Source organism: Cyprinus carpio, chromosome A11 (genome assembly GCF_018340385.1).
Source record: "Cyprinus carpio isolate SPL01 chromosome A11, ASM1834038v1, whole genome shotgun sequence".
Lineage (NCBI taxonomy): Eukaryota > Metazoa > Chordata > Actinopteri > Cypriniformes > Cyprinidae > Cyprinus > Cyprinus carpio.
This window is the reverse complement of record NC_056582.1, coordinates 7,560,177-7,587,872: the sequence shown is the minus strand read 5'-3', so window position 1 is coordinate 7,587,872 and position 27,696 is coordinate 7,560,177. Positions and strand designations below refer to the sequence as shown.

At 35.1% G+C, this 27,696-nt stretch overlaps 2 protein-coding genes across 3 annotated transcripts in view; both read right to left on the bottom strand.

The window, feature by feature from the left end:
* The window catches only part of pde4cb (phosphodiesterase 4C, cAMP-specific b), a 68,924-nt gene extending 56,022 nt beyond the window's left edge, over positions 1-12,902 (bottom strand). The window contains exons 1-3 of one of the 2 annotated variants that reach the window (XM_042766114.1): positions 12,828-12,902; positions 4,140-4,220; positions 3,747-3,946 (exon numbers count right to left, since the gene is read on the bottom strand). In XM_042766114.1, the coding sequence (XP_042622048.1) occupies positions 3,747-3,946; positions 4,140-4,151 (212 nt within the window). In that variant the 5' untranslated portion in view covers positions 4,152-4,220; positions 12,828-12,902. Of the gene's footprint in view, positions 1-1,932; positions 2,457-3,746; positions 3,947-4,139; positions 4,221-12,827 lie in introns of those variants that run through there. The other variant, XM_042766115.1, reaches the window with a different exon arrangement.
* A 340-nt stretch (positions 12,903-13,242) lies between these two features.
* On the bottom strand, positions 13,243-17,005 carry LOC109075446 (mucin-2-like). Its single transcript, XM_019091355.2, has 4 exons — positions 16,854-17,005; positions 15,296-15,589; positions 14,509-14,669; positions 13,243-13,819 (listed from the first exon to the last, which is right to left on the bottom strand). Exons 1-4 carry the CDS (start codon positions 16,903-16,905, stop codon positions 13,772-13,774), a joined length of 555 nt encoding a protein of 184 aa, XP_018946900.2. The 5' UTR covers positions 16,906-17,005; the 3' UTR covers positions 13,243-13,771.
* Positions 17,006-27,696: the final 10,691 nt, after the last annotated feature.

Below are 27,696 nucleotides of genomic sequence, written 5' to 3'. Positions count from 1 at the left end.
ACCTTGCCCACTCAACCTACTCAAACAAAAGATTATACAGAAGGATAAATTAAAAGACTATTAATTAATATTTTAATCGTCATCATGATTTATGGTTCTCTTGATTTATTAAGCATTTGATATGTGTATAGTCTGTTTGTACAGTATGTGTTTCAGATTCCACTGGTTCGCCAGCCTGTCATTCTTCCTGATGAACACTGACAACCAATCAGCTTCCATCTGACTTTAAAGAGCTCAAGCATTTAAAAAGGCAGACGACAAAATGGCAGCATGCACTTATAATAAACAGAATGCTTTTGTGCATTGGTGTGGATGCTAATTTAATTATCGTTTATATTATAGTTATCCTTCTTGGTGTGAATAGTTCTTTATACCTAAAAAAAATAACTGGTCTGATATACTTAAAACGCAACCAAGGCTTTCAGATTTGTTGGAACCAGCAAAACAGTATCATAAAAGACCATGATGCATTATGAGTCTTCAGTCTAAACACTTCCATTAAATAAGAGAATTATCACAAGCACAAGAGACTGATAGTGGATATGAGGAATCAGAGTCTCTGGAAAACACACAGGGATGTAAAACAGTTCCACACCGTCAGGAAAGAGTAATGCGAAGGAAAAGAAATGTTGTACAACTCTCAAAGCATGATAGTATTAATATCCTGAAAAAATCATAAAAGTTTCAATAAACAAGTAAAACACATCTATGAGTCACTTAAGTACACCTACTTCTGACTCTCTGTGATTCAGTGCTATTCAAAACTAAAAGCCGTACAATCAGCGTTCACGGACCATACGCTGATTTACCATCAGCTATTTTTAATACAACATCTCATGGCCACGTTGTGCATAACTTGTGCTTTTATTTTAAGAAAGCATTGTGTGGGTTACTGGTGAAAATGTTGCTTAATCACAAGAGGTTTAAATGAAGTGTAGCTACTGCTGTTTTTTTAACAGCAATATTTACTGAGGAGAAAAGAGTCTAAGATTCGACTGAAGAAAACATTACGATAACAGGTGAAAGGAATGCATATGACATGCTGATTTTACTTTGCTGTGTAGGGAAGACCAGGGCCTATTCATATTCCAGTGAATATTTCTCAGAGTGAGTTTATTTTGTACAGTCAATTTCTGTATAGAAACAGACACTCTTGAACATTTATACTGTTACTTTGTTATGAAAAAGTTTATAATTCATAACTAACTGTTCTGCCGGTGCATGTTTCACATTGACACAATGAGAACCTGCTGTTTATTAACACTGATTGGAGAATAACCCTTTTTTTACCTAGAAAAAAAAAGTTAAATAATATGAAAAAACACAGTTGTGTCTGTATTTGTTCTGCATATACTTCATGCATTTTCAGCTAAATTTAAAACAGTCATGAAATATGTTTTTGTATGCAAAAACAACAAATAATAATTATAATTAAACAACAATAACAAATAATTATAATTAAAGAAAAACTAATAATAATTAATAAAAAATAACTAAGCCATAGTTTTGGCTCATAACAAAATGCAACTAGTGAATTTTATAATATTATAAAATACAAAACGCTTGCGACAACTTTCCCCAATCAGACATCTATGAGCAATATTTTATTTAAACTGGCAGACTGGTCTAATTTAACTATATTAAAATCTACCTCCATTATTTAGTTGAAAAAAAAAAAAAAAAAAAACGATATTAGAAAAAATATGATATTAGAAATTCAGTTTAGAGGACAGAATGCAAATGTGCCCCAAATATTTCATTAAAGCAGGTTTTGAACTAGATGTATAAAAAAAAAAAAAAAAAAAAAAAAAAAAAAGCATTTGCGTAATTGGTCGTTTCAGTGAAAACCTCACAGATACTGAGATACAGACAACTATCACATGAGGAAGTTCTACTCTATTTCATTTAAAAAGAACATTATCTGCGATTTACCGTTTATTGAAAGAAGACGGCCAGGACATTCGTGGTTTTTTCAGACTTGGGCGGTGCTTCTCCGTGGCTCGGTTACAGCACAGGTACCGCTCGGTGTCGGAGTGGTACCGCTGCTTGATTCGGATGTGGGTTCGGGGCTGCCTCCAGAGATGCTTGGGCGGTTTGGCCAGACCAGCGCCTTCCCTGCTCAGAGCCGAGCACTCCATCACTGAACAAGTTCAACTGTCCCAAGTATTTAACAGTCGAAGTTCGCGGACGCGTGTAATTCCTCAATGCCAGAAGAGCTGTTCAGCGGTCAGTGGTGCTGAACCGGAGACACCGATACGCTCAAGTTTACACGGCTAACCCAGAAACGCTCAGTATAATACAACAGTAGAGGCAAAGTTACAGTCACTCTCCGCGCCGTTCAGGTGGAGCAGACAGAGTGAATTCAAACACTGTCTGAGACATATGACCGTCTCACAGCAAACAAAAAGGCGAAACGTGTCAGGCTGAAGTGAGAGAGAGAGCGCGCTGAGGCGGATATAAAGATCCAGCAGAGCTGCGCGCTACAGTGACGCCCAGTGTGCATTACATCACCAGGTGCTTCACACACCCTCGAACTGAGCACATACTGTAAACATTATTTTTTATTGCCTTGAAATAGAAAATTCTGTTTCTTTCCCGCGCTCCAACACATACTTATCTTCTGGGATGATGTAGGACTGGGTAGGAAATTTCGCAAAAAATGCTTTGTTGTTTTTATATGGTGATTAGGTATGATTGGTCAAAATTGGTCACATTAAAAAAATATGTATTGAAGAATAGTAATAATGTGTTTTTATTAAATTATTAGGGTCTCATATGGTAGCCTTTTTATATTGTATGTTGTAACCTTCTAGTAGGTGCTTTATGGGTTTTTGCTGGAACATGCTGGCCATTTCTCATAAACTGCTTCAAGCTGATTTAGAAAATGGACTACCAGCTGGTGGGACCGTGATCAACCTGACAGATCTTGATAAATCTGGTTAGAGCTGGTAGACCACCTTCCAGTAACAAACCAGCTGCTATGTTCCAAAAACAAGCTTGATCATTTTATAAGCTGTGAGAAATGTATTATTTATTGTGCTGTGGCAGCACAAAATCTATCAGGTGTTCCAGTGCACATTTAGCAAAAAGTTAAATATAGCATGCTAGTGTGTTCATAGTGGGATGCTATATGTTGAATTTCTGTCTCAGTGTTCATATGATCTCATTCCGAGTCATTGTGCCCTTTTATCAGATCAGTAAACAGAGTAGAAGCACCCAGGAGTTGTTCTCACCATTTACTCAAATCTCCATGATTTTTCCTTTGTTTGCTTTCCCAGGTTATTTTAACTAACAAGTAATTACAATTCATTATATACAAAAGAGGAAAATGTATCAGAAGTAACAGTCCAAATAAATAAAAAAATAAAAAAATAAATAAATTGGTCCATACTGTTCTCTACAATTCTCTTCATGCCCTATAACAGAACAGATCTTTGTATACATTTTCTGTGACATTTGACAAACACACTTACTGTGGTGCACACCATGTCGGCTTTTACATAACAACATTTAGTCACATGACTCACATTTTGCTCACAGTGTCAGTAACTGCACACTCAGTGTCCATTTTGGAAACCACTTGGCACATGACATCAGCAGTATGTCTTTGATTTCTAAGGATGTGCTTTAATGATCAGAAGTCTATTGAAGAGTAGCTGCGATCCAAATAGTTGGGATTTTGCACACTTTTATCAGCCACCTAAATCTAGTTGGCAGAGAATGTTATGGTGTGTAAGATGACTCACTCTGTTTCCTTTTGGACATCCGCGCAAGCCAGGGCTGATTTATACAGCGCTTCTAGGTCCTTTAACTTCTTGCCATCCAACGCGGAGTGTCTGCGGGCCAAAGGTGGAAGCAGGAGTGGCCCAGAGAACCTGCGTCGAACGGCATTGCTGGTTTTGGGTTGAAGCTCCAATATGTTGGAGACAAGAGAGTCATTTCGTCTCTGAGCAGAAAAATAGCCACAGGTCAGCTAAGCAAAATAATAGATTCAAGTGCAAAAATACAGCTGTTCTAGGAAATTTATGTCGTTTATCTACTACTAGAAACACTGATTGACTTTTTATAGATTGTGTATATTTTATAATATACTGGTAGAACACAAACTTTAAATACTACATTAAGACAAAATCACATACCATATTTTCCATGTCTACAGCTCTCACAGTGTAATTACTTCAGAGCCGTCTTGAGGATAATTTTAATTATCCATGAGAGAACTGCAAAACAAGCAAACAAACAAATAAAAATACATTTATGTTCCTCATTGAGTATATAATAGAATTTGACATTAAATCCCAAAATATACTGCATTTTTTTTACAAATACAGCGATGTATGTAATGTTTTGGACTGTACTAAAGCATTAAAATATTATTATGTTTGCAGATATTTAGGAAACATGCTAAATTCACATAGACTACTTGTTTCTCAGAGAAACAATCCCATATACAGATATTCTGATTTGAAATGTGCATTCCGTGTCAGAATGTCTGTTTTTGTTTTGGTCCGTGTGATTCCACCCAGCTGCCAATTTACCCAATAGTATTCTGACACCCTGGGTTGCCAGTTGTCGTAAAACACAGCAACCACTGAAGCCACTGAAGCCAGCAAACAAACTGGGTCAGAGATCACCGATTACAGTTTAAAGGGGACCTGTTATGCCCCTTCTTACAAGATGTAATATGAGTCTCAGGTGTCCCCAGAATGTGTCTGTAAAGTTTCAGCTCAAAATATCCAAAATACCATTTTGAAAATGCCCGTTTTGAGTGGAAGCAAAAACTCTATTTTCGTGCCTGTATCTTTAAATGCAAATGAGCAGCTGGTATGGAGTTTCTCTTGTGCCTTTTTTATTCAATCAAACATACAGTGCTTGAGAGTAAAACAGATTATTTTGTAATAAAAAAATTAAAGATTGCAAAAAAAGTTAAAAATAAAGAAATTGATAACACAATTCTTTGATAACACAACTCTTTCATATAATGCTTGCTGATTTTATGTAGAAATGGTACATCGCAATCTTGCTCGGACCAAAATGACTTGAACACACCTAATGTTGAAATTTAATTTCCCAGGAGGAATTGAATGCACCATCAGCTTCCGGTGACATTTCCTTCCAGTTAGTATTTCGATATCATGTTATCATAATACTTTATTATCATAATCATAAACACACTGGTTTGTTTTTCGTGTTAAAATTAAGGTGGATGCTTTAAAAGGCTGTATGCATACACATTCACGTCAAAGCTGAAGAATACTTTGGGCTTAATTCTTAGAGCCATCGAACAGAAGAGAGCCAATAAATGAAGTCATAAGGCACTGTAAGGTGTGAGGCTCAGTTTTCACAGTTAAACAACATGACATCCCAGAGCTTCTCAGAGATGACATCAGGATAGTCCTATTAACAAGAATCAAGGTGTCATTGATCAGTGGTCTGTGAAGAGTACAAACAGGTCCTCAAATCGACCCAGCAGTCTCTTCTCTAATGCTCCAGTTGAGCTGGTATCGGCTTTTTCCCTCGAATCTAACAAACAGTGAGGAGCCGCAGTGGTGACTAATATGAAGAGCAGGACGCCGTAGGACGTCAGCTGAAAAACTGTGGGCTTTGTGTGTTAATTGCTTCATGTAAGCTGTGAATCTGTGATAACTACAATGACTCAGTCTCTGAACTACAGGGAATCTCTCAAACAGACACTGGAATATCTAAAGATTGCCATTGTGATGAATGGTTCTGGGTCAGTTGATTAACAATACTGATTTTTCACTGCCAGTGATGGAAGAATAGTCTCATTATTTCACTGCCAATCAGATATCTCCCTGCTCCGATTGCTAATATGTACAGTAGAGTGAATGCAGATCGATGACTGTTTGTATTGAGTGCTTGTGTCAGCTGCTTGGCCTCCCTTCAGCATCCTGCCCCTCTCAGTTGATGCATACAACCAACTACTGCAGCCCATCTGCCCCAAAATACACCACAGACAGAGATGATTTAAAGAACATGTAGAACATGAGATGCTTCGATGTGTAAACATTCTAAATCTGCAAAGCTAATGGGAGCAAAATGTCTCACAATTTTATGTTCCATTAGATTTTGATGTCATTTTACATGTCATTAGATTCTCAATAGCACCATTTCGACTTGATAACTTGATAAATATAACCTTTTTCCCCCTTGCAATGATCATACTGCATTAGCACTCCTAAAGCCATTTAATATACACCACTGGTAAAAAGTTTGGAGCAATTATGATTATTTTAATGTTTTTATGTTCATTTAGTCTGAATTTAATTGATGTGAAAAATCATTACAGCATATTAGAATGATTTCTGAAGACTGGAGTAATGGTGCTGAAAATTCAGCTTGATCACAGGAATCAATTATATTTTAAAATATAATAAAACAGACAAGTTATTTTAAATTGTAATACGCTTTTCACAATATTAGTGATTTTATGGAATTTTTGATCAGATAAATGCAATCTTGGTAAACATAAGACTTCTTTCAAAACACATTAAAAATCATAATTATTCCAAACTTTTAACTGGTTGTGTATATACAGTACATTACTGTACAAATTTTACAAACCATTACTACAATGTTCTGATATAATTAAAGCATTCACGAAAAAAGTAAGTTGAAAAAAAATACAAATAAGGAAATATTAAACTATTTTCTCTTTCTATATTTCATGTCAATTTCTATAATTTCTATGATTAAAATAAAGTCATGCAGTATAATTTATCATTTATTATTAGTATGATAAATATTATAATTATAATTAAAAAATTATAAATATTATGAATAGTGTTATTAATTTAAATTGACTTATATTTTCTGTTAAAAGAATGACTTTGTCACAAAAATAAACTAGTCAATATTTATAATTAATATATATATATATATATATATATATATATATATATATATATATATATATATATTTAAGTGAGTACATGTTTTTGTATCTGGGAGTGTTGACATATTGGGTGAGGCAAAAACATATGTCAGCAAAAGTAAATAGCTCTGAACAGATGAATGCAATTATATATTTTGATCCTGGTACCCTGTACATGACTAGCTGTTTGGAAAATGAATGGATGGATTGATATTTTTATTTTTATATAAGCATTTATTTATTTACTAGCCTGTTTTGTCCCAGTAGAGAAGCATGGTTGAATGCTGATTCTCTCTCTCTCTCTTTCTCTCTCTCTCTCTGTGTGTGTGTGTGTGTGTGTGTGTGTGTGTGTGTGTGTGTGTGTATCATGCCCTGTGGGCTTTTGCACTAATTATCTTCATGAAATGCCACTGGCAAAGCAGCAGTCTCCATCAAGACTGTATGAATCACATCACAAAGAAAATACACCCAAACCATAGATTCATTATCTCAGTCAGAAGTATGACTGCGTAAAATATCTGTGCAATAAATCAAACTCTTAATTAAGTCACAGTTTTATTTTCTTTCTTTATCATCAGCTCATATTCTCAATAACCCCATAGCTGATAATGCTCATTTGTTCATACCAAGTATGTGATTGTTAAATACGCAAATTCTTGTCATAAAACCTACATATAAAGATGTATTATCTCTAATGAAAATACAGAATTGTACAGTCATACTGTCATAATAACAATACACAAGAAAACGTGTCTTACGCTCCCCTACAATTCTCTGTTTGGTGAAAATCTACACCAGACAGCTGATGTTTCTCACCTCAGTGATTATTCATCGACAGATCCTTTTTTTTACACCTCCAAAAATAGTGATTTTCTTTAAGTGTTAATTTCGTGTGTATGAATGTGTTCCTGCTTTTACAGCTCACCCACACTACAGACACTAAATCACTGTAAACACAGAACGACAGTTGTAACATATACAACACATAAAAAGTCATTAGGAGGTTTGTGAGTGTCTTTGTCGGATGATGCACATTCAAGCATTTTTATATAGACTTGATTATCTACACTTGTTTATTTTAAAGAGGAATACATTTTGTTTCTTTAGAAAAAAAAAAGATAAAAGACTTAATTTTTAGGCTGATCTGCCTCAGCGGACTAATAGCACTGGTAATGTCAAAATGATTGAGATGACCAATCAATTCAAAGTCGGCGGGGTATACAGTTCACAGATGCAGAGCGTGAATTCAAGTGTGAAGTGTCAGATTAGAGCTAGGTTATGGAAGGCTGATGGGGCCAGAGGTCTATAAATGGAAAACGTGAAATTTGACCGTGTCAACACTGTTTGTCTCTGTTAACAATGAAATTAAATTGCTGTATTTGAGACTATATTTGCATACGGTACATGATAGCACATATATGTATATAAACATCAGACGCCATGTTTATTCATGAAGAATGTTGTTACAGTACAATGGTAGGCATTTATTAGTTCATGAGGGATAATGCATTGCTAGGTTGTGTGTGATGTCAGTCTCATGTCATGATTTATTTCAACATATTTTTTCATGCAGAATTTACACTGTTACATTCATTAATTTACTTTAGAACAGTACAGTAGATATCAATAAAGAAATGTCAAAATGAAATAAGGATGAATATGTTGGTAAATCTATAGGTAAATCTGCTTTAAAAAGTATTACGTTCGAACACAATGCAATAAAAATGTGCATCTTTACAGGTACCAAAGAAACGCAGCAAAAACTGATGCCTTAACATGGCCAGAATGTGCTTGTCTACACACACATACAAAGAAACACAATCAAAAGTGCCGTGTTAATATGCACTGTCAAATTCCAGTTTCCCTTTATAGATTTTTGGCCCCGTCCACCTTCCATACTATGTAAAACCGAAGTAGCGAAACATTTAATGTTATAATAAGATAGATATGTTGAATTAAATTAAAAGACCAACAATAATAGGCCTACCCAGTAATGCAAACTATTTTTTCTTAAATTTCACCATAAACATATTAGGCACACAGAATGTGGTAATGTATGCACATATTAATGTGAATGTGTGTGTTATTAATTATCCAACTAGAATTCTATTTATTCATACTTTATAAAAAGTGTTCATTTCAGCTAGAAATAGGCAGTGAATTGTATATAGGCTACATTTATGGTGCTGCTTTGTTTTTGCTTTTTTTGTCCTGTTGTGTTTCAATAGTAATAATGTAACTGATGACAGAATGTTCAATTCTGAGCACACAGTTCATTTATGATTTGTAGTGGTGAACTCTCTCAGATTACATAAGGCTACAATCTATAACCTATGTGCTTTATTACTCCTTGAAAAAAAACTCAAATCTGCATCATCTCAGTTATTAAACCTTGATTCTTTCGTTACATTCAGCCCTGTGTTATCAGAAAGTGCTGTAAAAAAAAAAATCTGTGATGCACGAGTGACGCAGACTAACACACATCCTGCGTAAGAAGTTGTTGGATCACAATGGTTCTCACCTTTAGGTTAAACGAGTTACACTTTGTCCTACGTCATCCTGACCACCATTCACTGCTGTTATAAAGCTTGGAAGAACCGGGACATTTTTAAATATAACTCTGATTGCATTTGTCTGAAAGAAGAAAGTCATATACATCTAGAATGACTTGAGGGTGAGGAAATCATGGGGTAATTTTTATTTTTGGGTGAACTATCCCTTCAAGGGCTGAAGATGATCTGAATTCTGAAACACAACAGGTGGCTTTTGAGAGCCGCTCAAATGGCAGAACGCCTCAGAGAGACAGACGCTGAAATATGGCAAATGACAAACATATCTGCTGTTTCATCACAGCTCAGATCTGAGCAATGAGATTCTTCATAGCTGGATGCACAGAGAAAAACATTTACTAAGTTCTGTGGCAGATCAGTATAAAGCACTTTAATTAAAGAAACACTGTAATTAAATCGTAAATCTCTGTCTAGTCCTGAACTAACATTTCAAGGGGCCACTGAAAGAGAGAAATGAGTAACAGTGATCAATGAGTACATTCATCAACACTAAGCAACTAGAATTTCTCTAATGTCACATTACTTTAGTCATGTCTTAATTAATCATATCTTTACTTTGTGAGACTGGAAGGTGATCTGAGCTGGTAGATTATGCGCTTGGGAATACCTCACTCAAATACAAAAATCTCATCTTGTTTTATGGTTTTTCTTTCCGTCTTGGAACAAAGGGCAATGAAATAGTTTTAGAGCTTGATTGATAATAAAAGCAGTCTTACAAGATACATCAACACTTTTTAATCAGCATCTGTGTATTAACTGCTGTCAGATTTACGTCTCACTGACGTATGTTTTGCACACATGATATCTAACCTATGCATTTTTTTTTTTTCAGAACCATTAGAAAGGTTAGCTAAATTTTTGTTAAGCAAAACAAATTAGTTTTTCCAGAATTGATTTCTGCAGAAAGAAAAAAAATAAAAATTCTTATTTGGGGAACACAATGTTTTAAGATATCTACAGACGCAAATAGATAAAGCAATACTTAAAGTTTATTTTGGATGTTTTCGTTCAACTAGTTTGAAACAACATATTATGAAAAGCCAAATAGCCCAAAATCTCAAAAATGATTGTTTTCCCTATAGTGTCTCACCATAATTTATTTAATATACATATACCGTACATCTTGGAATCCAAAGTTATGTATTAGTAATAGTGGTGTATAATAATGCAAGGCCATAAATGTAAAACAAACAGCCGGAGATGCAGCATAATGCTAAAAGAGCATGAATATACCTCCTGTCATATTACATAGAGCAATGGATGAAAAAAAAATGGATTAAAAACTGATGGATGACAAGTCAATAAAGAACCTCACACGTGTCTAGCAGAATATCATTGAGACTTAAAGGTGACCTCTTGAAGGAGCCTAAAGGGAAAAAAACCCAGCACAGCCCTAGCAACCCATTCGCAAAAACTTAGAAACCCAGAACACCATAGCAATGCCATAGAAACCACCCAAAACAGCATAGGTCAGAACAACACAACCTCACCACAGAACATTTTGCACACGCATACAGCACTTAAATGATCTTTAAATGGTTTAAAAATTAAGTTATTTTATTATGACATTTCAGCATAATCCATTTCGAGGACTGTCTAACCTTTAGAAAAACCAAATGGCTCATGCATAAATCTCTTAGGCGCTTTTTAATGCTCACAGGCATTCAAATCTGTCTAAAGCACTCTTGATGTATCCAAATCTCAATGACTTATCAGAAACAACATACAGATAAACAGCTTATGATTACTCATGTTCTATGTCCATCATATATACAGTACATTCAGTTCAAATGGCATATGTGCATTACTTCCTAGTGCTTGTGTCATTATGATTGTTATTTTGCTCTACGCATGCTGATTTTGCTGCTGATTGATCATTAACATACACTTTTTCTCACTGGCAAATGCTTATGACTCATATTTCCATGCACTTTGTGCCTGTTTATTGCATGCAACCTAGTGTATATGTTGTGTCCGAACCGTAATATGAGCCAAACTCTTCTGTGTTGTTTTCAGATCACTCCTGCCTGAGTCATTTGACTGAATACAGTCATTCTGAGTGATTAGGCTGTTTCTGAAGCTGTTTCCCCCCACAGATTCTCTTCACGATGAAATAATTCTGTTGGACAAACTGTTGGCGAAGCACAATTGGTTTACACACCAGGTGATTTTGAAGTTTTATTACATCATGACTTTACTGCAAATTATTTTATTTGAGTTATTTTGTTGTTGTTGCGAATAATTCAGTCTTTAATCTCCTCCTCATTAAAATACATTCACTCTGGTGATTGATGCGTTAATTACTAAATGACAACCCGAACAGAGCGGTTAACATTGTCGGACTCAGAATTATGGGTTTCTATGACAATATTTCAGTATTAGACAAAACTACGGTACAGCAAACAACAGTGGTTATGCAAATAAATGAATACATCTTTACAGTACACATTATGTAGTTATATTAAACTATAGCTACCTTAAACTGCTCTGTAAAATATTGGAGCATGTTTTACCAGAAAATACTATTTCAGCTTTTCTTCTTCAAAATTTCATGTTTAATTCAATGTTACTTGCCGTTTCTTTGTAAATGTTTGTGAAATTCACTAGCAATTTCTGAGTGAAAATTGTACACCATTTGTTTTTTATTGTGTATTATATTTATTTTATTTATTTTCAGTTTAGTCTTACATTATTTAGACATTAACAATAGTCAATTATAGAAATTATTAAACAGAAATATTTCAAGATGACCACTTAGCTACATTTTATATACAGTATATCTATAGCTAAAAACAGGTCAGAATCTCATAATTATGGCAATTCTGATGTGGCATGAATGCACTATACATTAGAAATACTGTAGCATACTACAATATCACCCTTGCTTTGGCTACTAATTGGTGTAGGATTTACTTTTTTACTTTTACTTTTTACTAAATTACTTAACAGGACAAGTTTTAACTTCATATATATTTCATTTTTAATTCTTTTAAATTTACAGTACCTTGTTTTACTAAATACAGTACAAATTCAAATGACTAAACCACTGTTCACCAATTAAAGAACACAAGCAAAGGACTATCGGTTGTATTATGAGCTAAAAAAAAAAGAGAAAAAGGTCGTACAGTACATAAACCCTTCCAGACATATAAATTGTTTTACAAGTGGCCCCTCGAGTCTATTTAGACAACTAGTTTCGAATAGTATCATAAACTGAAACTGTCATTGAGCCATTGAGGTGAAATATTTCACTAAGACCCTGAGCTTTGTAGTAATATGTTAAATATACAGTGAAAATGTCTGGGAATACAACACTGTAAATGCGCCAACAGAAGTCTTAAAGAAGGAAGAACAGGCCTTACGTGTGAATTCCTGTGCAGTGGTAGGGGAGTGTCATACAGGTGTGTCTGATCTGCAGTCGTGCTCACATACTTCAGCTTATATATGAGGTGAAGGGTATTAGACTTCAAACTCTGAACTGCACACTCAATTCAGTGACGCCGGTCCAGTCACATGCTAGGAAATCTTGATGTAAACAATGAGAGCATGCTGTCCTAAACAGCAGCTAGCTCAAATGAGATGCCAAGTTGAATATGTACTTTCCGTTTTCAGGCCATAAGTAATCTATAAAATTACAAAAGGTGAAATATATACATACATATATATATATATATATATATATATATATATGTAATGAACTTTATGCATTGATGCTTAGGCTATTTGTCAACTTCCCTAAAACAAATTTTTATTTATTTACAATACATTTGTCGAGTTCATTTGAGGTGGTCCAAGGCCAAAAGTATTTGTTATTTTGAGCAAAAACAACTCTCAGTTCTCAAATAATGTTAAAGATACATACAGTACAACTGCTTGTGAACAATTTTGGCGCCATCTGGAGGACAGGCTGAAAATGTCACACTCCCATCAAAGTCTCTCACAAATATTGACAGTGCAATCCTCATTATGTACATTTACATTCAAATTATATGTATTCATTCAGCAGATTTTTTCAAAAGATAGTTTTAATCAAAAAAGGGCTTACAAGAGAAGAATATGGCATGAACAATACAAAAATATAGGACATAAGAAGTTAGATTTCTTCATTTGACTACAAGTTTGTCATTGGCTGTGGTATTTTAAGGGGAAAAAAAGAAGCACATGATCATAATCACAACTAATACACTATGTATTGCACATTAAGTCTGTAGGTTAAAAAGGCACATTTCGTTTCAAAACCAAAAAGCGAAATATCAGAGGCATAGCTACGTGGTTCACTGAGACAGCACGTATAAGAAACTGGCCTTTATTTTGGAGGGTAGCGGGCAAACGGTGCTTCCTCATTTACCTTGCCCTGGTGAAAGAAAAAAAGAATCAAATAAGTACAAATAAGTCACTTTTGTATTTCCTCCAAATAAAAATCAGATAATTAATGTCAGATGGATTTATAATTGACTATTGTTAATGTCAAAATGATATTCCAAAGGTTTGGATTTTTTTTTTTTTTTTTTTTTTTTTTTTTTTTTTTTAAGAAATTAATATTTTTATTCAGCAGGAGTGCATTAAATTGGTCAAAAGTGACAGCAAAAACATTTTTGATGTTTAAGTAATGGATGCTAAAAATTAAGCTTTGCCATCACAGGAATTAGTTACATTTTATATATTAAAATAGAAAACAATTATTTAAATTGAAATAACATTTCACTGTATTACTGTTTTCACTGAATTTTAATTTGATCAAATAAATGCAGCCTTGGTGAGCATGAGAGATTTCTTTCAAAAACAAAAACTTATTGACACCAAATGTTGGAGCGATAGTGTTTATATAGTGTATGTATATATACACACATACACACACATATAACCCTGACATATTATACTAAACTAAAACATATTATAGTATCTTCACCATTAGTGTGCCAAACATTTTACCATTCTGTGGGCTGCCAAAAATTCACAGCCAGAAGAAAATGCAGAAAACTTTGGTGCTTGGCCCATAATTATGATTACGATGCAGTAATGCTACTTAATTTTGAGACTTACCATAGGTACATCATCAAGCCTCTCAAACTGAGGTCTCCTGGAGCGAAAAGCCTTCACTATCACAACCACAACAACTACAGCCACCACAATGCAGAAAATACACAGCACTGCAACCAGCCCTGGATTTGCTGCCAAATCTTGTTCTTCTCTGTCTCCCAGAGCTGTACAGAGACAAATCAACCACATAAATCTTTACAACCACATAGAGGTTTACAAACTTGGGTCAGAAAGTAACTTTTCCATTAAGGGGCAATATTTGTTTTGCAACATTAACGATACAAAAGCCAAAGGCCATAATTGCATAATGTAAATAGCATATTGATTGTGTTATGAACTCATTAAAATTGGAAACAAAGACCTCAGTGGTCAGTCTTTTTATTGTGAAATCGCTGTATATATATATATATATATATATATATATATATATATATATATATATATATATATATTTAATATATATATATATATATATATATATATATGCATGTAAACACATATATATATATAGCAAAGTGAAAGTGTAAATCTATATGTAATGCTGCAGGCGAAACTTTCCATTTATTTCACATTTCACTTTATTCATGACAACTGTAGTAGACCTTAACTTTTTTGTTTGTTACTCTTTATCTTGAGTTTGGGGGGCATTCTTCATTTTGGTGGCATTTTTGCCCCAAGCCCTGTTATTTCCCGAACTTGGCAAAATAATCGATAGACTAATCTAGAACAGCTATGAAAACTGTGCAGGTGAATTTTAGTCTTCAGTCTTAATATCTGTTGAATCTTGTACCTGTGTTAATGGATGTGCTGTTTGGTTCTGCTGGAAATGTCATTTCACTAGAGTTGACGGTGGTGATTTTCAGTTCAGACGTTGTCAGTTCAGATGTCTTGGGCCAGGTGGATTGTGAAGTGGTTGACTGAGTGTTGTTTTTGACATCCATTTGTGTTGTTTGTTGAGCTATGATTAGTTGTGTTGTGGTCTGTGACTCAGAAGTATCTCGAGGGTTTGTGGACTGGACTGTTGAACTGTTGGGCTGCTGTGTCTCTATAGCTGGCATAACAGTGGTTGGGATTGTTATAGGACCTGTAGTGTAGTGTAAAAAAATTAATCAATTTGCCAGATTAGGATCAGTTATAGGAATAGCTCACTTAATTATGTAGTTTTTAGTCACCCTCATGTTGTTCAGTGGAACACAAAAGGAGAATTTTTATTCTCCATACAATGACATATAACGACATTTTATTGACCATGTGTGTCAAGTTTACGAAAGTGTCTGGATGTTAAGTTTTGGTTTGTTTCTCACACAGATCTATCATATGGCTTCAGGATACTTGGAATATAGTGTTCCAGTCATATTTTGCATGGTGTGTAACAATTCTGACACATTAGTAACAGAGTGAGTGAATAATGATTGTTGGGTGAACTATTCCTTGTATACACCATAAAGGCTATAGTCTTGTATAACCCTGAAGGGGGCTTGTTTTTCCATGTTGACCGGCTGACTATAAATTATGCCTCTCAGCTACTTATCAAATAAACTGATTTGAGTTTAAATTATGTTTCATTATGTGAGAAGAAAGAGGCTGACTGATACATGAAAGACATGAATAGCACACCTACTGTATATTGGAAATTGGACAATGGTCAGTAATACACTTTATGGCACAAAATACTATGATTAACCAATCAGAATCAAGAATTTCAGACACCCATGTAAATACTTACCAGAAAGTACAGTAAAAACTCAATTGTATTATATTTATAACACTAAAAAAATGTTGGCCTATAAGGATTTGTGTATTTTAATTAATTATAAAGAATACACAGTTTTAACATAAACTAATTAACTTATTATGATGCATATTTGTCAGTCATACATAAATTAAACAAGAATGAGGTTTATGTAACAGTATTAAAAAACTGCATGTGTTTTATATAGACAACCAATATATATATGATATGATATTTATTATTTGTAAACCAGTTTAACTAGTTAAATCCTACTTGTTCCTCAGCTAGCCATATTTAAACCATCTCATACTTGTTATCTGAATAAATGCAATTGTTTTCACAAGTAACAGATTTATTCCTATTCGGAAAAAATGTAATACATATTGAAAATATATAAATAATTGATAATCGAATAATTGATTGAATTGATTGAAATCCTAATAAATAATTGGATGATCTGAAAGATTTTCATTTGAATATTGCACAAACATAACATTTACATATCAAAACATTGCATTTACATATTAAACACTATACTTACAGTTCGTTTTTTAATTGAAAAATAAATCATTTGCTTTTAAGTTAAACAGCAACATTTGCAAGCATTTTGTCTTACCTTCTGATGCCGCAACAGAAATAAGTATGAAAATAACTACTGAGAAGATCATTTTAGCGATGCTATGATATAGAATAACACACAGGTCTAAAGCACAGCTGAGCTCCCAGCACGAACATACAACATATCCTGAACAGCAGGATGTGGACGTGTGGCAGAAGGAGTGGTTTCTGTCAGCTGGCAGGATGGATAATTGCTCAACTCTTTCAGAAGTGTTTGAACTGGCATAATGTAAACCTGCCATTACGTCATAGAAATCTAGTGACAGCTTCATATTGCAAACATCAAATATAATATTGCATCTGCTAACAGCTTATTTACACAAGGTACACAATGTTTGCATTTACAGAATTTTCCTGGATAGGTCTATAATGACTGTACTTGTATTGTTATAGTAGTCAAGTCATGTTAATTTAATTAGTATAGCACAAGCACATTGTTTTAAAGCAGCTTTACAGAAATTATCATGTTAATGTTTATAATACCTAATATACCTGACTGTCTACATTTAGCTGTTTAGAGCTAGCGATATCAATATAAACAATCAAGCAGTTGAGATTTGCTATATAGCCTACTATAATATATATTTCGCTTTATGTGAATGTACTGCATGTAGGCGGATATAGCTGGATATGGATGTTGCAAGTTGGATACATTATACAGTGATATGTAAATCTGTAAATAGTTCCACCGTTTGTTACAGTTAAATGATTGAACTGTGACCAAACCAATTAATCTCAGTGCACATAGCAACTCTTGTATACTTACAAAGTATCATTGTATAACTTTAATGTCCAAATGGCTATGCTAGCTACATTAAAACATGCAAGCAACATGTTAAATGTTGCAGCGCGCTAACAACATGCTAAAACAATGCTAGAATTGAGTTAAAACAAGCTAAAAAAAAAACATCAGGAACATGATAGCAGTGTGCTAACAAAACTAAAATGTAATAATATGTATGTTAGTGACATCTAGCAAATGTTGTTAAATCATTCTAACAACACACATAACATGTTAACAATGCCTAAAACATTTAAGAAATGGTAACTATTAGAAACATGCTTGCAATGCATAGATACGAGGTGTGTTTTTTTAGTGATATTATGAGCTTTAATAGGGCCTGAAGTGGTTTAATATGCACTGTAAAAAAATTCAAGCTGCTTCAACTAATTATTTAGTAACTAGTTCCACGGGTTTTTTACTTTCACTCAATTTCTCTCAAAGTATTACTTGAAAATTGTCAATTAAAATGTAACTAGTTATTACATTTTATAGGCCTACTGAGTTCACTATAAATCACTAAAAATACACATTAAAAAACATAATAGCCTTTATTTAATAACAATCTGCATTTATAACATTTCTCATACCGACTAAACATACATGCTTAAAGGGATAGTTCACCTAATTATAATAATCTCCTGTTAATTTTCTGTTTTGGGTGAACTATCCCTTTACAGTGCTCCAGTTGACAAACATTACATTTGCAAAATTAATTTAAAACATTTGCTTAATGAACTTAAACACTAAACAAGATAAACAAAATGTTTGCAAACAAACATTTACAAATATTACTTCAAAATTACATCTTTAAAATGAGGCAGAAGTCAGAAAAAAGTAATAACCAGGTGTTACAGTATATTAAATATTTACTAATAATAAACATTTACTAATATTCCCTGAACCTGAACTGAGAACAATAAATATTACATTTTAATTGCAGTGAAAATGCAGTTGTAGTAAAAAGTTCCTAATATTGCCTGGAATGAAAACAATAAAGTCTTAATCTTGCAAGTACACACATTGTAGCCTATCCGCCGAAAAAAAAAAAAAAAAACCCTAAACAAACTACAGGTAAACTCACAGACAAAGGGAAATGACTCAGGAAACAGCCATATACGCAATATTGGACATCTGATAATTGACATTTAACACAATACTGATTGAATTTCATTTAATAGTTCGCTGTAACCCATATATAAAACTGTGTACATAGACTAATTCAAAATAAAAAGTATAAACGCTTAAATATATGCAGTATGTGACATTCAAATTCAATATTTCGAGACGCTGGAGTTTATTTTCACAGTCACCAGAAGGTGGCGACATTTCCTCTAAAATAAACAAGCTTGTGTTCTAGACTGAACTCGCGTTTCACCCTGATTAACCTGATTCATGAGCACTTGAGCAAAGTGTTCGTGCTGATGCTGCAATAACGGTGCAAAAAAAAAAAGTTGTTGCTTAACATTAACATTCACTGAACTGGACAAAGCAAGACATTATAATTAAATATTCCCTCGAGGTTGCAAAGAAATAGCTTCTTTAAAGAATGAGATAAATCTTTGAAAGTTGCTTTCTTCTTTTCTTGCCAGTGCTCGCTTGGAATCTTTTAAGAAATTTGTCCTCCACTTTAAGTTTTATTAACTTGTGGTGAATCTTTAGCCAAATAATTGATATGACTTTATACATTGACAACTGATCAACATGTCTGTAAAAGTTCATGAAGCCAATTCAAACTGCTACCTTCTGCCTCCTGCATTGTAAATAGAGATGAAGTAGACTCAAGCTACTGTTCAGTAAACCTTTTGCTTACAGTACATGTCAGTTTGCCATGTTTCTTTAAAACATCTTAACGAACAATTTTCTCTATTCTGAACAACATTTACTCTGTCATAACTTTTATTAATTACGTTGATTCACAATTAAATAAAACTAATAAATAAAAAATATATTTTTTGATCAGTTTACACACTCATGTTTACAAATATAAGGATGGTGTTTGCATCTGAAGCTGTCAGTGTTTGATTGTTTTTTTTTTTTAATGAGTCCCAGTCCATCCACCTCTTTTAATGCTTGTTGCACAATATTTCAAAGGTGTCAGACATTGATTAAAAGCCTGTTATTCTGTCTGCATCATGGGGGAGGCCTTGCAACACCTTCACAACAAAAATTATTTTTGGCTGAATACCTCAAGCGTGTGACAGAAATGTTACGCCCCTTAACATACTGTGATGCGTGTCCCGGCACAACCAGACAAAACCAATAAAACCCATTACAAATGAGCCATTTGTTGCATCCAGTGGAGACATAATTACTGATTATAATGACTTACAACAACAATACTATAGCGAGAATAAAAGTTACGCCTTCTTTCTTTGCGTGAACATTTGGGCGGTGTTATGCAAATCTTCCCACAGTGACGCAGACATGTGGGGGGCATGTTTAAACGAGGCGTTTTAGGAGGCCATGGACGAGTCTTAACTTTTATAAAGAATATCTCTTTGGGTTTGAGACTTTAGTCTTTGCAACTTTACAGATCTTCTTTATGCACCAAGTGCTTCTAACACTCCAAAGAGAAAGGAAAAATTGAAATCGCATCATATGACCCCTTTAAAGACTCGAGACTTGACTTCAGATTCCAGCATAAAGACTTCAGACTTGACTCAGAATTCAGACGAAAGACTTGTGGACATGTCTGGTAACTAAGGTACAAAGGTGTACATTTTGAAAGGATTCCACCCCAGTGATAGCTTTTGTGCCCTTTTATTTCTGAGATTGCAGAGCCTACTGCTAGTAACAGAGAAATTTCCCTTTACACCAATTTCAGTGTATATTCAATGTATTTCATGAGTCTAATCTTTCATGAGTAGTTCATGAGACTTCTTTTAAACTGTCGAACACATCACTCTAATTCTTAGATCCCTTCACTGGTTGCCAATTTGTCAGAGAATAGACTTTAAAATTCTCCTCTTCATTTATAAATCCCTTCATAACAAAGCTCCTGTCTATTTATCTGAAATTCTTTATCCTTATACTCCATCAAGAAGCCTACGATCCTGTGACCAGGCTTTGTTGGTGGTCCCTCGCGTTAGGCTAAAGCGTAGAGGGGAGCGTGCATTTGCGGTGGCAGGGCCACGACTCTGGAATACCCTGCCTTTAGAGATCAGACTGGCCCCTTCCTTGTCTATTTTTAAGTCCTTGCTAAAAACTTTTTTATTTTCCTTAGTGTATTGACTACTGTGATTTGCTAAATTTTTAAATGGGTGGTTTTAAATTTTTGTCTGGTCTATTTTTCATGTATGTGTAATATTCTTGCTCTTCTGTAAAGCACTTTGGTCAGCCTGGAGGCTGTTGTAAATGCGCTATACAAGTAAAATTGAAATTGAAATTGAAAATTAATCAGATGTGATTATATAGGATATATCAGCTCTGCTGACCCTCATCCAATTTCTTCTCCAAGCAGCCTTGGATGATCACAAAGCCACACACTCCATTAGTCTCTGCATAGCTTTTATTAACTGAACCCACTTTCTAAACCAGATTTGTGGTTTCTCTCTGTACTGAACTTTATGTAATCGACCATGGTTAGAAGTTTAAGATTACTTCATGCAGGCAGGAATTATTTTTTCTGTTTAAATGTGATTTATTTATTTTTATTTTTTGCAGGTTTAAATTACTTCTAATCCTGTTTATTGTGCCTTCAATAAGTAAGCCACTTGTAGGTTGATTTCCCTGAAAAGTGTAAACAATTCTGACACTTTCAAAACATTCGGTTTGCTTCAGCATAGCAACAGTGACTCAAGTGACTCAATCAGTGGTGTGAGTTTGGGTGTGGGGTTGTCTGTTTGTCTGACCAGCTGCAGATGAGAGAGGAAACTTGTTTCATTTTAGCTCTAGTTATTTCACTATGTTATTTCAAATGGGTGTACTGTGTTCTTAGTACACTCCAAAATTAAGGGCAAGAATGTCTTATGAAAATGAAATGAGGGTGAATAAAGGATGAAAGGATTTTCATTTTTGAGTGTAATATTAAGTATTTATAATTTTTCAGATGTTATGTACCATTTATTTTCTATTTACTGTCAATAGATGTTTTTGTAATGTATTAACTTACTATAGATTTATAATGTAGTTGTAGTTTTCCATAACTGTAAATTCATTGCAATACCACAGTTTTATCACTGCTAGTTATTTGTTCTGTCCAACGTTTTGTTACACAAAGCACTTAATGGACTGTGTGCTCATGCACACTTTGGATGTCAGTACTGATTATAAGAAAACATCTGGAAAGTAGTTGTTTGCACTCATTGGCTGGAGAACATGCTGTCCAGATGTAAGACACTGACAAACCAAAGCCTGTGGGCAGCAGCTTGACCAATTAGTACTTGCTGATCCAGGCCACGCAAAGACCACGTCATGTGTGCAAGGCTAGGCTAAGGCTCTACGTAAGATGAGTGAAACACTTAATAAAAATATTTAATGATGCTACGTGCAACATTACATGAAAGAGACTTGAAGTGATTAGGTGGACTTACTGAATCTTAGTCAAACAATATTTTGCTTACTTATATACAGTACATAAAAAATGCATTGAAAATGGTGGGTGTGGAAGTTTCAGCTTATTATTTAGTTGCACAGACAGAACTGAATGCATAGCAGATGTTTTATAAATGTTGCCCAGAAATGCTGTTGGTCTTCCACAGTAGTGGCACATTATCAAAACTTCTCAGTCTCATTCTCTGAGTTGTACAATCAAGTGTTTTCGGTGGTAAACATGTCTGTAACATTGGCTGTGTATGTGGCCTGTTTGTTCCACATGTCTCTGGCTGAGAGGTGAATATGGCTGTAATCCCATGGCCTACTTCTCATGGGGTTGGAGGCCTATGATCACGTGACTATCAAGACACACTGTGCCTCTGCTGTCTGAGCGCTTTATCCCTGCATCTGGTGTGCAATACACATTTAGACCATTAACACTCTTGAACACAAACACCCATCCCATTTAATATTTTCACACCATTTAATCAGTTTTGCAGAGGGTAAGGTATCACTGGATCATGTCAGTAGCATTGACCGCTAGTCATTTGTGATGTGTTTTAACTTTTCCCTAGAGATGTCTGCGGACGTCACAGGAGCGGTAGATAAAATTAGACCCCACTTCCTGTCTTGAGTGAGTGATAGCCTTTGGCCATGTATCACAAACCAGTTTTCACTAACAGCACATTTAAACCTCACAAGTTCCTCACTGATACTGCATACATTTATAGCTGCTCCAACCTGTGAAAAGTTTTTACAATGGAAAATGTGCACAAGTAGTAGACCATGTGCAGTTTTATGATCCTACAGTACATGTGAGTCAAGCCTGTTTTGGAGGATTATCCTGTTATGTTTATTATAACACTGAGAAAAAAAAAAAACATGCAGCAGTGAGGTCTGAACTATCTAAGACCTTCATGTGCTAATTAACTTGTTTTATAGGCTGGATTATGTGAGTTGTTTGATGTTTATATATGTTCAAAATTAAAATCTGAAACTTGCAATATTTTACAGTATTACAGTAAACACATTTAAAGTACACACATTTCTGATTAAACATAACTCTTTATCTGTTTAAAGATACTGATGTACTGATTATCTACAGTTTTTAAAAATGCACTTTTTAATTTAATTTCGTATTTGTGATTTTCAGTTTCACCTTATGTTCTGTTAGTTTCATTTATTGTTTATATATTTTTAATAATTATTAAAATCATTCAATCTGTCTATGATGACGTGATGCTAATTAATGCAATTGGTTAACAATGGCTGCTTGTTTTAAATCAGACAAACGCCTTAATTCAGTCAGACATCTAAATCTTGATCTAAAAGTAATTCTCTGTCATTATATTGAGATTTTATCCATATTTTAGGGCACATTTACAATTTTAGTTTAGTTTTGGTTCTTTGCAAAGTCCCCATTTTTTTTTTTTTTTTTTTTTGCCTGCTTGTTTTTGTCTCAGTAATATCTTCTGTAATCAGTAACGGCTGTGTATTATCTAAATTGTTTTCACTGAGGGGCCAGACAACAAGAGCTAGATGACTGTGTCCGGCTGGCGATGGACTCAAAAATCAATCTGGAAAGTTCAGCCCAGCCTGGAAAATCGTTTGAACTTTCATTCTTTTTCTACACAACAATAACCTCATCTGGATGCAGGAAACCCCTCTATGCCCTCTGTGTGCTCCCCTCCTCTCAGATATGTGCTGACTGGGACCAAACTATCGTCAGACGCTGCGACCACAGGGGAGCCCCACCTGGAAACAGGCACTTCTATGTACAAACTGATTCCACGAACTGTTTGCACTCCACAGATGAGTGCCTCTCTCTGTAGATTTTTGATGTTATATTGCAAATGTTTCCAGTGGCTTTGAAAATTTAATTGGAACGTATTGTAACATAGCTGTGGGAGCCAGTTTGCCTTTTGTTTGCTTGGTTTAAACCCCCAACGCTAGTTTTATAATTGTACATTAATATCATAAATGATGCTTAAAATCATTCAGCATGTTGAAGAAAGATGCATTATTACATTTTTAAGCAATCAGACTTACAATTTCACCTATAGTGGATGATCTTACAGGTGCAAAAAATTTCATTGAAGGAGTGACCAAAGGAATTTCTATTGACCAGAATATCATAGTGTCACGGAGTCACCATCCACACGTTCTGATTCGCTGCACCTGCCCACACTCATCAAGTCACCCTTTATAAGCAGTCACTATGCACTCCACCATTGTCTGCTCTTGTTGTTACCCTTTCTACCTACCTGCATCTATCCTCCATCCGTCATTCCTCATCATCCTGTTGTGCTATCACTGGGGTGGACTCTTAAGACCTTACCATTACTCACCTGTTTCTGAGCTAAGTCTGCATTGCTCGTCCATTTGTCTCATTTACTATTCCATTGTCAATAAACACTTTATCGGTGGAAACTCACGTCTTGTGTCTCTCTGTCTTGTTAACACACATTCTGTAGAATATGAAAGTTTCCATATTCTCAGTTCATGGACTACTTCTGCGTTCTACTTAATACGGCTCAGGTGTTTCTGGAAACAGTGTTAAGCACACCTACATACAGACAGGAGAATGCAGATAACTACTTCAGTTTAGGGAGATCAGTTGATTAAAACAATGAATCACAAACAGTGAATTATACTGATCCTGCTGAAATGTTCCTATATTTTCTTTTCTAAATGTGCATTCTGAATAATAACTTTCCCTACTAATGTGCAGCAGTCTAGTGTTCGTTTTCTCATTAACAGTATTTTCACTTACAGATCATATTTCATATCTGTTGCGTTTCCATTTATAAATGAATTTGACTGATAAACAGGATTTGCTTGTGTTTGTGTTGCTTGTTAGAAAGTGGTACGTTGTTGTAACGATGTTAAACCTACTTAATTGTAAACAGTAGGCTAAGTCATTGACAGCGCTATTACTATAAATATCAATTAAGAATTTTGGCATAAATATGCAAATTACAAACAATGAAATGATTGTCAATGCAAAAAACTGAGTAATGTGTAACTTAATAGAAATAAACGGGTTTATTTTGATATTATTCATCAGAATACTTCTTCTGTCCCTGAACATGTCTGAATATTTAAGTCTTTTTGCAGACAGTCATTTTAAGTGGCATTTAGTCAACTAGGTGGCTACAGCACATTGAAAAAATACAAAACCTGAAACTAGCAAGATGTACTATTTGAAACGTCACAAAACACATTCACTGGCTCTAAAAAGTGTTCCAATCAATTGTAAACAAAAAAATCTCCTCAGAGATGTAAATAGCTGCGCACACAAGTTTGGCCTTGATACAGGGACAACTCTCTCACTGCATAAACACACAAACATACACACCCACACTCAATATTGATCCGATGTTGTATTCACATACCAACAGCACACTGTGTACAGCACAATATTCCAGAACGCATGCATTCCAACCAGGGGTCAAGGCAGCTGATTGGCTGTGAGAGATAAATCTTCTGATTGGCTGTGTGCGGTTGCTCTGGCACTGTGATTGGCTGAGACACAGAGCTCTGCTTATGGTCTGTGCTGTTTGCCTGATGGTGCCGGTAAGATCAGGAGAATTCCAGAATAGTATTGCACCTACAGTTTGTACTCTGTACCATCTCCCGCACTTTGTTACTGAAACATGTTGCTGGACTGTTTTTAGGACAGGCAGAAAACAGGAATTACTGTAAAGACTCTGTGTACCAGTTGCACCAGCTCAGCTTTCTCTGCAGTGCGAGAGTTACTCAAACCTGTGTCCTCTTTTGCACTTTCTGCAGATTTAAAGGAATATTTCAGGTTCACTATAGGTTCTTATGGACAGTATCTGTGACATGCTGTTGATTTTCCACAGAAAAAAAAAAAAAAAAATCACAGTTATCAAAAAGTGCACAATGGAAGTCTATGGGGCAAGACAGCACTACAAACATTAAAACACTTTTTGTAATTATAGCCGCAATACTTAAATGTTAGCTTGAGCCTAGCATGTTGAAATAAATTAATAGCCTAACAGTATAATTTTCCACTGCTGTCATGGTTGTGCAAAGTTAGCAGATTTTTGTCCATTCTCAAAAATGTCCATTCTCAGTAGTGCAGACTGCTTTACACCTTAAATAAGACATGAAGATGTAAATACGCTGTTAATGCTGTACGTTTTAAACTGTGGGGTGAATCGACATAATTCTGTGGTAATCTATAGAAGCTGCCCAAATAATTATTAGATTATAATGACATGAGGGTGAGTAACAATGATTTTTGTTTGTGTGTGTGGAATTATATTTGCAGTCCAAATATCACTGTGAAAGCGAAACTACATCAACTTTGCACTGAAGATCGCCGAATCAGCTTTCACCGTGGACGTCACATGTGGTTGCTGCAGAACCAAGGTACGCTCCTTCGTAGAATCCGCCTGCCGCACCGTTCTCAAGCCGTCTGCCTCTGCTCACTCAAGCCGGCCACGGTTCACTCTAGACCGCAGCTCACTCTAGACCTCCAGCCTCTGCTCACTCAGGGCCACAGTGTGTGACGTTGTTCTGATGAGAAAGCGAAACTACTTTGTTTTTGCCTTCCAAATGAAAACACGACTAGAAATCATGTTTATATCACGTTTATAGTTGGTTTTATGTTTTAGTCTCGTCGCTCTTGCCAGACAAGGCTTCACGATATGTTAAGAGGCGTAACATTTCCGTCTCACACTTGAGGCATTCGGCCAATCACAATGCACTGGATAGCTGGCCAATCACAGCACACCTCACTTTTCAGACCGATGAGAATTGTTAAAATCGACGTGTTTCAGAAGGCGGGGCACATAGGAGAAACAATGTACAGTATGTTGAAAATAAGTTTTTTTTTTTTTTTTTTACCTTAAACCGCATAAACACATTTCATACACAAAATAATGTTCTTTTTAGCAACATCATATGAACCCTTTAACTTGAGTGACGTGTTTTTAGATCGCAGTGTCATGCCGAAGACGCACGCACAACTTTAAAAAAACCTCAAGTAGACTGAGTGCTACTTTTGTAAACATTGTCTACATTAAATAAATAAATAAATTGAAAAGTAGCACATTGAAATGGAAAAACTCGTTCTGTGTGAACGGCCCCTAAGTCATATTAAATGTGGACCTCTGGACATTCTTTTAACACAAAGTGGTTTATTGGAAAATTTCTTGAGAGAACATCTTGAGTAAAAGTCCTGATGGTTCCAGCATGGTGGATGTATTAGCTTTAACGACCAGCAGGGGTTGATATAAGACCAGGTTTACGGCTGTTCCTGTCCTCTTTTTGTTGTTTAGTCTGCTGTGCAGGGCAGACGGCCAGGGCTGGATGAGGAAAATTCTTCTGCTGTTACATCAGGTCGCCAGTAGACTTTGACTCATCAAAGCGGTCTGAGATTTTCAGGGTCTGGTCTTGGAGCATCTGCAGGAAACCGGCGGGCTTGGACGGATAGACGGCTGTCTACAGTCTAGATTCCCAGCATATTGTCTAGATTCCCAGATATATCTGGCTA